The sequence below is a fragment of the Lepidothrix coronata genome, unplaced genomic scaffold (genome assembly GCF_001604755.1).
Source record: "Lepidothrix coronata isolate B3197 unplaced genomic scaffold, Lepidothrix_coronata-1.0 Scaffold291, whole genome shotgun sequence".
Taxonomy (NCBI): domain Eukaryota; kingdom Metazoa; phylum Chordata; class Aves; order Passeriformes; family Pipridae; genus Lepidothrix; species Lepidothrix coronata.
The window spans coordinates 243,612-256,473 of NW_016690471.1; the positions used below are offsets into that span (position 1 = coordinate 243,612).

The 12,862-nt window shown below is 55.6% G+C and overlaps 2 protein-coding genes across 2 annotated transcripts in view; both read right to left on the reverse strand.

The window, feature by feature from the left end:
• Positions 1 to 39: 39 nt before the first annotated feature.
• On the reverse strand, positions 40 to 9,975 carry UBE2Z (ubiquitin conjugating enzyme E2 Z). Its single transcript, XM_017837106.1, has 7 exons — positions 9,638 to 9,975; positions 7,723 to 7,795; positions 5,386 to 5,573; positions 3,477 to 3,588; positions 2,829 to 2,941; positions 2,292 to 2,382; positions 40 to 458 (listed from the first exon to the last, which is right to left on the reverse strand). Exons 1-7 carry the CDS (start codon positions 9,973 to 9,975, stop codon positions 288 to 290), a joined length of 1,086 nt encoding a protein of 361 aa, XP_017692595.1. The 3' UTR covers positions 40 to 287.
• Positions 9,976 to 12,411: 2,436 nt separating this feature from the next.
• Positions 12,412 to 12,862, reverse strand: part of ATP5G1 (ATP synthase, H+ transporting, mitochondrial Fo complex subunit C1 (subunit 9)) — a 2,918-nt gene continuing 2,467 nt past the window's right edge. Inside the window, exon 3 of the mRNA XM_017837087.1 lies at positions 12,412 to 12,820. Coding sequence (XP_017692576.1) covers positions 12,533 to 12,820 — 288 coding nt within the window. The 3' untranslated portion in view covers positions 12,412 to 12,532. The remainder of the gene's footprint in view (positions 12,821 to 12,862) is intronic.

Sequence of the window (12,862 nt, forward strand, 5' to 3'; positions counted from 1 at the left end):
AAAAAAAAAAAAAAAAAAAAAACAAAACAAAACAAAAAAAAAACCTCAAACAACCAGTGTAGGTGTTTCCAAAAAAAAAAAATAACCTGACGCCACACGCTCCGGCTTTTCTAGCGCAGGGAGTACCTTCGGGAGGAGCCTGGCACCAGCTGGGCTTGGGCGAGCGTGGAGTCCCCTCAGTCAGCGTTTCCCCAGAGCAGGGAGGGAGGCAGGGGGTCCCCGTGTTCCTGCTCTGGCAGTGGGGGGGTGTGGAGTCTGTCGGGGCTGTGGGCAGAGCAGCCCCCGCTCTAAGCTTTGGAGCAGCCCTGCGGGTCCGTCTCTGTCTCGGAGGAGCTGCTCTCAGAGTCCAGCTCCGGGGGCTCCTGCTGGTGCTTCTCCTGCACCTTCTGCCGGATCCCCTGCAAACGCACCAGCAGGGACTGGTAGTCAAAGTGGCCTCGCTTTTCACCGAAAGGATCCTGAAAGAAAAGCAGGGATGAGCCAGTAAACACAGCCCATCGTCCCTCTGGCAAGGGCTGTTCCAGCTGTGTAATAACTGTGCATAAAAACTGTCCTTTTCACCGAAAGGATCCTGAAAGAAAAGCAGGGATGAGCCTGTTAACACAGCCCATCAGCCCTCTGGCAAGGGCTGTTCCAGCTGTGTAATAACTGTGTGTGAACAGTCCAAGAATTCAGGGTCAAACCCCATCCCATCACCTCCCTGTGGTGGCAGAGGTGATGATGTTTTAATATTTTTTGATTATTTTTATGGATTTTTTTCACATTTTCTGTTTGGGGAGCGTTACAAACCCGAGCAAAACTTCAAACCAGACGAAAGGCCGAGCAGACACGGGCTGGATTTCGACTGCCAGCCTCGGGGAAGGAGATTGTCTCAAAGATTTGGTCCAGGGAAAACATCACAAACCTAAGTCTCTAAAATCCAGAGGCCAAAGACTTCACCACATGTCAAATTAGTGCTACAGAGCCCATCCAAATGAAAGGCATCACCATTCCCACCCAAAATCAAGGCCCCAGCTGAGCTGTAGCCAAGTCAGGGGCACGAAGTCTTTGAAGGTTATTTAACATTTGCTGCTTTTATGCCCATCCCAGGTCAAAGACACGTTGCCAGGGTTAGATGAGGTGCTGGTGGGGTTTGTGCTGTCCTATCTGATGGGAATCTTTGGTACAAGCCAACATGTGGCCCCAGAATTAACAAAACAGCACATCTGGCAAGGACTCAACTGATACTGAGCCTGGGGTGACTTCATTTCAAATACTCATGAAAACAATGATATCATCTCTCCAGCACCTTGTTTTCAGGCTTCCTGTGCTACTGTTTACAAGTGAGCAGAAAACCAGGCATGGCACCATCCCCTCTGGGAACTGAGCACAACTCAGTGATCCTCTCAAAGCCTGGGGAGAGCACTGAGCTCCCGCAAGGAGAAACCAGAGGGGGCCACACCAGACAACCCTCATGTCACCAAACTGCACCACACCCTCAGTTCACTACTCCCTGCAGCTCTAAGTCGAGCACAGGCACTCCTCAGGGGAATTTCTCACTCCAAACATAACTCTCCTGCTTCGGGAGCGCTTCCAATTTATGAATTACACAGCACTGAGAGGAAAAAAAAGGGCTCGGAGACACGAGACCATTAAATCAACCACCTCCATCTTTCCCTAGCAGTGGGATTTCTCAGTGAGTCAGAGGAGAGGTGGTGGATGAGGGAGGAAGACACATCTGTTCATATGCAAACAGCTTGGCAATGTGGTCTGTAAAGTCTCCTTCCCTGCAGAAAGGAGCTCCTGGATTCCACCTGTCTGGATGTGTCTGTTGTATCGTCCCTGTTCCTCCCTCAGCCACCTCCTCTGACAGAACAAGGAGTGGCAGAGAGAAGGTCTCATCTGCTGTCTGAGCAAAGGAGCCTCAGAAAAAGAGAAACTCTACCAGTGACCCAGGAGGAAAAGGCTGCACTGGAGTTCAGCTGCCACCAGCACTGGATAACCCGGATGTGAAAGCAAACTGCACCAGGGGAGAGCAAACTGTGCCACTGCCAGGGCTGAAAGCAGCACCTGCTTGCCTGGAGAGCGTCTCAGGCCCAGCCCTCAGAAACCTGACAGCCTGGGAGATATTTTGTGTGTGCCCTCTGCATTTGGGGATGGCAGTGCTGCACCCACAGCAACCCCTCAGGTCTCAGTTCCGTGGCTGGTTCAAAGCTGGAGTACAGATCTCCCAGATCCACCTCTGGTGCTGCACACTGTGCTCTGTCACCAACCACAGACCCTTGTCACCAGGGGAACTGGCTGGCACTCACCTGCATGGTTTGTCCTTGGAGATACAGCCTCTCTTTACACACCCCTTCGTAGAAGTCGTAGTATTCCATGAAGGACTTCTCCATGACACCCCTGAACGCAAGCAGAGGGCAAACAATCAACACAACAACAGTCACATCCCCCAGGGTCACCCCATCCCACTAGTTCCAGTTCCTGGAGTTGTCTGGGACAGCCTGTGTGTGTCCCTCAGAGGGCACAGACAGGCAGGACAGAGCCAAGGAACTGCAGAGCCCTGCAGCTGAAGGGATGCTGCACGTGTTTCCACAACAGCTGTGCCCTCCTCCCTCCAGGATTTTTTTTCCCCAGAGGACAAGGCCCGTTTATTCCCAAACCCAAGCCAGAGGACGCAGCCATTGTGCTCAGTAACAGGCCTTTGTCCTGGCACAGCTCCTGGGCACCACCCGGACCAGCCACTCACTGCAGGGGGGCAAAACCTTGGCTGGGCCAGGCAGAGCAGCTCCCAGGATCTCAGGAACAGTTTATCCTGCTTCCCCCCCCATTTCTGCTCTCTTCCATACCTCAAAGGCTCGGGACAGGGACACTTCCCTTCCAGCATGTCACACACTGCCACCCGGATGGTCTCGTGCCGAATGCACTCGTTGTAGTTCTTGCTGTCCCCAGGGTGCCTCTCCTGCCAACACAATTCGGGCCAGTGAGTCCAAACCTCTGCAGTGGCTCTTCATCTCTCCCTCCTGGGCCTGCCAAGCTGCACTGGTGCATGAACCCCCAACAGCTCTGTGTTGCTGAGCTGATTCACACAGCACAGGAAGAGCTGGCAGGGTCTGATGTGCCCCCAGAGCCCTGGACTCGCACGGTGTGGAGACAAATGCAGTGAAAAAGTTGGCACAGAAAGCTGCCCCCCTCCAGGAGACCAGGAAAACCTGAGCAGTTTGGTTCCTGCAGGACAATATGGCCCAGGGAAGCCATTCCAGGAGTGGTGTAGCAGGGAAAGGAAGAGCCATCCCATGTCCCCAGCAACTCATGTTCTTCCCTTCCCTCACACTCAGGTGAGCTCAGCAGCCTCTGGTTCAGAGCTGGCTTGTACTCCCCCTCCAGCTCGAGCTGGGAAAGAGCCAAGCCACCTCACCTCCTTCTGATCCCAATTCCAGCATGGGATTTGCCACCAGGAGCGAGGTGTGGAGGGAAGCTCCAGCTCCAAGTCTCACCTGCTCGAAGCCGGGCTCGTTGTGATAAGGGTTCTCAGTCATCAGGGACTGGATGGAGATGAGGACTGAGGAGATACTCTGAGCTGGGCTCCAGGCAGGCCCGGTCCAGGTGCTGGGGCAGTAAAACAGAAAAGCAGCAATTAATGAACCAGGCAGGACTGGATCAGGGAGCACCATCCCTGCACCAGCAACGCTCACAAACCACACCTGGACCCCAGAGAAAGGCACAGGAGGAGAAAGAGCTGCCACAGGTAGAACAGCACTGAACACTGAGAAAGTTTTCAGGGTCAAAGTAGCTTATTCTCTCAGCTAAATGAGCACCACAAGGCTGACAAACCTCACTCCACTAACAGACACAGGAATCACAGGGAAGCAACAGGGAATTCTGAAGCTCTGGCTGTCACCCCACCCAGCAGCCTGGAGCAACCCAAGCTACCAGCACTGTCTGAGGTCAGGAATAACTCCTAAGAACTGAAATCTGATCTTCCAGACTCCAACAGGCCCATCACTCCTGCAGCCCTGCAGCCCCCCAGCACAAGCACTGCCCCAAAAGCACGAGCTCACAGGAATGTGCTCGTCTCACACACGGGGCAGCAAAACCCTTTGCACTGAACAGCATTAGCAGAAAAAGCTGTTCTGCTGCTTGCCCTTAATATCCCAGCTCCAGCTCCAGACCTGCCTCCCTGTGAGCTCAGGGAGGATGTGCTGACCCACATATCCTCTTCCTAAATCCTTTTATTCGCGGCTCCCTCCGCGCTTCCCATCCCTGCTCAGGCCCAGGCTCTTTGTTCACTCTTCAATAATTCACCTTTCCTGCTGCAGCTCCGATTGCAGGAGCCACAGGGCAGCTGCTGGGGGAGCTGCTGGGGGAGCTGCTGGGCACTCAGGCCCCTCAAACAGGGGCATGCCCTGCATGTCCTGCCCACTGGCAGGTGTTGGCATCCAGCTCGTGGATCAAGAAGGTGTTTCCCAGCAGGATCCATCAGCTGCTGGGACCAGCTCTGGGGCACAGCCACAGCACTGCTGGAACCATCCCAGGAAAGGCAGTTTTACAGCCACACCAGGACTCGGATTCCTGGTGGGTGATCACATCCAGCTGTTGCTGCCCCTTCTCTTGGAATGGCTTGGGTGGGAAGAGACCTTCAAGCTCCGTCTCATTCCACCCCCTGCCATGGGCAGGGACACCTCCCACCAGCCCAGGTTGCTCCAAGTTCCACCCAACCTGGCCTTGGACACTTCCAGGGATGGGGCAGCCACAGCTTCTCTGGGAAACTCTTCATTCAACCAGGACTTTCCCGTGTTTAAAACTCCAGCAGGTGAGGAACAAGGATTGGCAGCAGTGGAGCCTGTTGGAACAGGCAGCACAGGAGCTGTGCTTTTAACTCATCCCACCCACAGCTCAGCCCCACAGCCTCAGTGGAGGTGGAAGCCCAGAGCAGTCAAATGGCTCTCAAGGAAGTTCTTAGCAGCTTTTTTTTTTTTTCCAATGTGTTTTATTTATTTATTTTTAAGCCCATATGGAGAGAGGAAATTAAAACCACAAAAACCTACATTTAAACAACATTAAGGGCCAGGCTGGAAAGTGCAAAAGCAGAGGAAGTGCAGTGGTTGGTCAGAGGGTTTGCAAGGGGAAGCAGGAGGAAAAGCAGCAAAATCCCCTGAATTTTGTGCTTCGCTCTCTCCGTTCTCAGGTGCTTTTAAAGGCAAGTGAAACCCTTATTTCAGGAGAGGGATTTGTGCTGCTTTGTGGCTCTGACTCCGCACACGACTCCACAGAAGCACAAAGATGCACCCAAGCACAAGTCTGGGGGCAAGGCCGGGGCCCGACGGGCAGAGAGGGAGCAGGAGGCAGAACAGGGCCCGCAGCCAGCTCCTGATTCCCAGGAAAAGAGCCAAAGTCTCCTCTTACCCCAGAATACTCAGGCAGACTTTCCCATTGCGGTAGAAGTTGGGGTTAAACCTCACTGTGTTATTTCCCGTTGTCATCAGTTTGACCCGGGGTGGGTGGATGGGATAATCTGGAGGACAGCGAAACAGGAACAAGAAGAAACCCCCTTCATAAGGCGTGTCAAATGGGCCTGTGATCAATGCATGAATCTGCAAAACAAAAGCCCGGCTTGCGCTCCACGTCCGCTGCCACCGTGTCCCAACCACTTCCACATTGTCCCAACCACTTCCACGTGTCCCAACCACTTCCACGTATCCCAACCACTTCCACGTGTCCCAACCACTTCCATGGCATCCCAACCACTTCCATGGCATCCCAACCACTTCCATGGCATCCCAACCACTTCCATGGCATCCCAACCACTTCCACATTGTCCCAACCACTTCCACACTGTCCCAACCACTTCCATGGTGTCCCAACCACTTCCATGGTGTCCCAACCACTCCCACAGTGTCCCACACCACATTGTCCCACCCCCCCTTCCATCAGACCCATCCACACCTTCCACTAGCCCAGGTTGCTCCAAGCCCCATCCAACCCAGCCTTGGACACTTCCAGGGATCCAGGGGCAGCCACAGTTTCTCTGGGAATCCCGTTCCAGCCCCTCCCCACCCTCCCAGAGGAGAATTCCTTCCCAATATCCCATCTAAACCAATTCTCCCTCGGTTTAAACCCATTCCCCCTTGTCCTGTCCCTCTATCCCCAGTCCCTCTCCAGCTCTCCTGGAGCTGCTTTAGGCCCTGGAAGGGGCTCTCAGGTCTCCCCAGAGCCTTCTCTTCTCCAGACTGAACACCCCCAGCTCTCCCAGCCCCGCTCCAGAGGCTCCAGCCCAGGGATCCTCTGGACTTGCTCCAACAGGTCCAAGTCTTTGTTGTGTTGGGAGCCCAGAGCTGGGTGCAGAACTCCAGGTGGGGCCTCACCAGAGCAGAGCAGAAAGGTGGAATCCCCCCCCTCACCCTGCTGCCCATAGTGTGAGGATGAGCCCAGGCCTCTCCACCTCAAACCACACAGAACCACAGCTCAGGTGCTAAGCTGGGCTTAAAAAAAACCCCACCAGAAATATTTCAAATATGAAAAAATAAATCTAATTTTAGAAAGAAAAAAATAATTCAGAATTTCTGCCAAAACTCGAGCATTCCTCAGCTTTCTGCTCTCCTGCTGATTTGGTCTTGTTAAAACCAATCGCTCGACTTCCTCTGCCAGGATCTGAAATTAAGACCCTATTCTGCCTCTGCTAATTACCCTCCAAGATCCCAGATTGTATACCAGGAAATCTATTCCCCTTGGGCTATTAAGGAAGCTTTACTCCCCCAGTGATCCAAGTTAATGATCCTCTTCCCTCCCCAGGATTTTGGTTCAAGGCCCCGAGGCTGGAATTCTACAAACCCACCTTTCTGTGCCAGGGCATTTTGGCACTCCCTGCAGGGAAGTGCCCAGGTGGGAGCTGCCTGTGCCCAGACACTCCCTCTCTGCTCCCTCCAAAATCCCAGGGGCTCTAATTCTCCCAGGGGGGGATTTGGGGATGCCACGTTTGCCGGGGGGGTGGGAGAAGTGCAGGACAGGGCAAACCAAAGGAGCCTCTCCCAGCCCCCAGAGCCCAGCCCAGGGAACACTGGCTGGAGAAAGGGCAGCACCACCAAAACCACGCTGGATCAAGAGGCTGGAGCAACTTCTGCCTCCCACCTGACTGGGAATTCCAGGAATTCCCAGTTCTGGAAAACCCTGAGAGCCTGGAGGGGAGGCTGTGGCCAGGCCTGTCCCCAGAGGAGCCTGTGGGACCCCGGCAGGCAGCTCCAGAGTCTATCCCAGCAATCCACATTTCCCTGCAGCTCCCAGCAATTCCCATTTCCAGGCTCCAGAGGCAGATCACAGCCACTCCAGCCCTTTCTGTCACCAATGGACACTCTGATTTCCAGCTGCTCTGAGAAGCCCCCTCACAGCCACCGGTTTTCCACAGAGCTCTCCCTTCTTTGCGATGTTCCACTCATTGTTTTCAAGCACCAGTGGGATGAAACAAGCTGGATCAGCACCCCCAAACCAGAGCTGGGTTACCCATGGAATCTCCTCAGCCCACCAGGATGGTACCTCTGCACAGAGCCAGTCTCCTTGGGAGCCTCCTCCCATTTTAATGCATCCCATCCCGGTGCCACCAGGAAAACTGGAGCCCTGTGCTCTTGCAAGGCTCACCCTGACTCCCCTCAGAACATCAAGGGAATATTCCACTCAGGAAACCCTCCCAGCAGCCACGGACACAACACACAGAGCAGCAGGGAGCTGAACCAGCTCCAAACCCCTCACCTTGGTCATGTCGTGGGGATCAGGCACAACGAACATTCCTGGGGGTGGTTCCTTGTAAATGGACATGATATCCCTGAGGAGAGGAAAGAGGAATTAGTCAAGGTGTCCCTCGGTGTTCCCCAGCCCTCGGTGGGGCTGGGTGACAAATCCCTGCACGGGTGCCAAGGGACAGACTTTGAAGGTGGAAACTTGTCATTTGTAAGGAGACAGACGGTTTTCCCTTGGCTCTGACAGTTTTCTGGATGAGTTCCTTCAATTCATCCCCAAAAATCGCTGAGGCATTTCAGGAGCAGCAACCAATGAACCAGCACACCTTGATTAACTTGTGTTTCACCCCAGATCACCTCCAGCACGTCAAACTCCAGCCAGAAATCCCCCCCAGGGAGCTGTTTTCAAGTCCTGTGAGGTGAGGTTTGTTATTTAAGGGATAACCTCTCCCTCTTGAGGTTTTCCCTCTTCACACCCAGACCATTTACAGGATCCCTTTCTCTGCTCACTCATTTGTTTTCCCAAGCCATGACTCAACCACTTCTGGGAATGTTTTGCTCTGAGCCATTTGGGGTTAATGGATCAGGCAGAAGGTCCCAGAGCAGTCAGGGTGCAACACACCCCCCAACCTGATCCCAACAGCCTCCCTTCTCCAAGAACTCAGCCCAAAATGAACCAAAACCCAACAAATCACCTACAACCCCGTGCAGCTGACAGACAAACTGCTGAATTCCGTCACCCAAACCCTCTCTCCTGTAATCAGAGCTGTGCTGAGCTTCAGGACAAGCTCCCACTCGACCTTCCTTACCATTTGGGAAGGGACCAGAGCTCGGGGAGGTTTCAAGGTGAGGAGGGTGAGAGCAGCAGGAGAAGCCTCTCCCCTCCCTGCCTGCTCTGGGTTGGAAACTGCCCAAAAATCTGGAGCCATCTTTGGGAGACATTCTCCAAGCTCCAGAACAAGGATGAGCAAGAGCCTGGCAGGCAGCAATTCCTGCTCTGAGGGAAGAGGAAGGACTTGTTGAATCAGCGCCAGCGTTTCCAACAACACCAGACCTTCCTGCTCCTTCTGGCAAAGGGGATCCACAGGTTGATCCAGGGGATCCCTGGAGGGGTCAGGGCAGCCCTGGGCACTGGCAGGAAGGAGGAGGGTGAAGGGCAGGTTTGCTGTGAATATTTTAACTTGGTCACCAGGGAACCAAAAAATCTGTTCCCCCCCAAAATGTAACGGCACCTCCCAGGAGCTGCCAGGGATCCCGAGGGCAGGATTAGGAGCTCTGCTGCCAAACCCCCCAGGGCAGCTGACAGAGACCCCAAGGGGTGGCACAGAGGGACCCCGGGGCTGGCAGGGGTGAGACCCACCCTGGCCCAAACACCCGGGAGAGGAGATTCCAGGCCAGGAATTCCGGGAGGTCCAAGGCTAAGTTGGACAGGGCTTGGAGCAACCTGGGAGAGTGGAAGGTGTCCCTGCCCATGGCACGGGGTGGCACTGGATGGGCTTTAAGGTCCCTTCCAACCCAAACCCGTGTGGGATTCTGTGATTCCAGGGCATGGTGGGGACTGGACTGTGTGCCCTGGGGAGCCCTGGGACACAGGGACGGACCGGGGTCTGTTCCCAGGGAAACCTTGGGACACAAGGAGAGACCGGGACTTGTCCTCAGGATAGCCCTGGGACACAGGGAAAGAACCAGGGCTTGTCTCCAGGAGAGCCCCGGGACACAGGGAGGGACCGGGATCTGTTCCCAGGGCAGCCCGGGGACACCGGGAGCCGATCCCGGCTCTCCGGGCCGGCCGGTGACGGTCCGGTGCGGCCCAAGGGGACCGTTACCACCCCGAGGGGACGAGCCGAACGTCTCCTCCACACGCGAGCCTCGCTCCGTGCCCGGCGGGTCCGGGCCCCGGAGCCCCCCCGGTGCCGGGCCCCGCTCACCGTTTGATCCGCAGCAGGCAGGCCGGGCTGGGCCTCTCGCTGTCCCAGTCCCCGCTGACCGTGGGGTCCCAGAAGGCCGAGTGCGTGAGGAGCGCGGCCCCCGCCGCCGCCGCCGCCGCCATCGGGGCCCCGCCGCTCGCGGGGGCCACGCCGGTGCCGGGCGCGGCGGCGGCGGCGGCGCCGAAACCCGCGGCCGCCCAGAGCTCGGCGGGGATGAAGACGCCGGGGGTGCCCGCGGAACCGGCGGCGCTCGGCGAGGCGCTGCCGCCGCCGCCGCCCGTCCCCAGCACCGCGGCCGGGGCCGGGGCCGCGTCCTCGGCCGCCGGGCTCTCCGCCATTGCGGCCTCGGCCCGCGCCGCTTCCGGGACTCCGCACCACCGAGGCGCGCGGCCAGAGCGGCCCCGCACCGCCCACGCCCCACGCCCCCGGCGGACCATAGAGAGCGAGACAGAGCGGCTCTCCCGCAGCGCCGCCTCGTTGCGAGCCTTGGTGTTTCCTTGACACGGCGCCCCCTGGCGTGGTGGAGGTCTCAAGGGGTGGAGGGAGAAAGGAGGGTTTGGGGTGTTTTTTGGGGTGGGAAGGGGGGGTTTATGGAATCCTGGAGTCATGGAAACAGTCAGGTTGGAAAAGACCTCTAAGGTCTCTGCTCCCCAGGGCAGTGGTCACGGCTACAAGGCTGCCAGAGCTCAAGGAGTGCTTGGACAACGCTCTCAGGCACAGGGTGGGATTTTGGGGGGTCCTGGGCAGGGCCAGGAGCTGGACGGGATGATCCCTGTGGGTCCCTCCCAGCACAGGATATTCCATGATTCTAAGATCACTGTGTCCAGCCATTCCCCAGCCCTGCCAAGTCCACTAACCCACGTCCCCAAGTGCCACATCCACAGGTTTTTTAAATCCCTCCGGTGACGGTGACTCCACCACTTGGTTCCAAAGCCTGGACACCCTTTCCATGAAGAATTTTTTTCCAATATCCAAACCAAAACTTCCCTGGCTGTTTCCTCTCATCCTGTTACTAGGGAGAAGAGACAGACCCTTTAGGGAAGCGGCTGCTGGGCTGGGAAAACGCCTCAGGGAAAGGTCTGAGCTCCGAGCAAGGAGCAGCCGTGGGATCAGGCAGCTCCCAAGGGTTCAGATCCCAAACCCAGCAGCCTCAGGGCTGGAAAACAGCTGGATCAAAGGGCTAGGAGAGGGGGAAAAGCTGTTTTTCCAGCTCATAGGAACCCAGCAGCTGTGCCCGTGGTCCCTGTAGGACCATCCCACTCCTCCAACCCCCCCAGAGCTGCCCAGAACCACCCTGGGATGAACAGCAAGGATGTGCTGGGGGAGCAATTCCAGCTCCAAGGTCACTTTTCGCTTTACAGGGATCCAAGGAGTTGTTTACCCAGTTCCATACGTGTAAGGGAGTTTAAATGTAACTAAGGCAGCCCCAGCAACAGTGTTGTTTTCCCAGGGCAGCAAGGTTTGGGTGCCAGCTACAACCTATGGACACCCTGGGAAGATTCCCAAGGCACGGGATCCCTGCTTTAGGGTTACACATTTATTCCCAGGACCCAGAGAATTTTTCCTCTCTAATTCAGCCGAGTTTCCCTCGAGTTCTTTCTGGTTTCAGAGCCACGTTTCTCCAAGTCTCGGAGTTTTTTTGACTCAAATTCTCCTCACCCCCTTCCCCTCGCAGGGAATTCCTCCCAGCAGCAATTCCAAACAGAATTTCATATTCCTGTACCCCATTCCCGTGCCCAGGGAGGTCACCACCCCTCTGCAGAGGCTTTAAGGACAAGGAGTAGCTGCATTAATTCAATTACTTAAAGCAGATAAGAGACAAGCTCCCTCCAGGCTCCCCTTCCTTAAAGGCACAGCTGCCTCCCCCCCAGGCCCAGATTTTGGGGTGGATTTGGGCATTTCTCCTCCCTGATATACTCCAGTCTCTAAAACAGCTGGAGCACGGAGCTGTGGGGAGGGGGGAGGCAAAAAAAAAACCAACAAAGCCCCCTCAGCTCTTTATTTTATCAATTTAATTTTAATAGAATAATGGCAGTTTAGTGCATTGTTTTAATGGAGCAATGGATTTGTTTTAATAAATTAATGGATTATCACAATCAGCTGTGATTCCTTGGGTAAACTTTGCCCTGAGGAGGCACATGAACAGTGAACAGCGTGACCTTGAAACCGGCTCTTCCTGGGAAAGGAAGGAAATTCCCACGACGTGGGCACTTCCTGGGAATTCAGCCCTGCAAACACCATTAACACACCTGTGAGCACCCTCACCTTGCATCCAGCACCTCTTCCAGGTGCTTTCAGCTGAAAGGAAGGGAGCATTTCCAACAACAGACTGTGGTAAAAATACAGAATCATGGAATGGTTTGGGTTGGAAGGACCTTAAAGCTCACCCAGTTTCACCCAGGGACACCTCCCACTATCCCAGGGTGCTCCCAGCCCCATCCAGCCTGGCCTTGGACACTTCCAGGGATGGGGCAGCCACAGCTTCTCTGGGAATCCATTCCAGCCCCTCACAGAATTTCTCCCTATTATCCAATCCCAACCTTCTCTCACCAAGATTGGCTTTAAAAGGGCAACACTTTTGGGGATTTTTAATACATTTGAGCTGTTTTAGTCGACTTCACCTCAGTTTTTGCCCCCTCCCACACCATTCCACGCTCCCTGTTTGCTTCACCCCACACCTGGGATATCACACCCTTCAACCAAGCCCCGAAAACTCCCCCGCCACCGGACCGGAACACTAAAAAATAAAGAAAAAAAAACCCAAAAAAACCAAACCAAAAACCAAGCCACCAGTTTATTTAGAGAAATCCTTTCTTTAGTGGTCAGTCTGGAACGCTGCGATGGGAGGAGGCTCCAGTGGCCAGGCCGGAGCGCCGGGAGCCGCGGGCGGAGCCGTCACATGGCGAAGAGGATGAGGAAGGCCACCATGAGGCAGAAGAGCCCCATGGCCTCGGACAGGGCAAAGCCCAGGATGGCATAGGAGAAGAGCTGCTGCTTGAGGGAGGGGTTCCTGCGGGTCGGGAGAAAAAGCAGGAAGGAAGCACAGTGAGGAAAAGCCGCGGCGAGAAGGAAACGGGCAAAGCGGAGCCCGGAATTCCCGGGATTGTGTCCTGCAGGCAGAGCAAAGAGCAGTGGCGTGGCAGGCAGCCAGCAGCTGGAATGGCACAGCCAGCAGCTGGAATGGCACAGCCAGCAGCTGGAATGGCACAGCCAGCAGCTGGAATG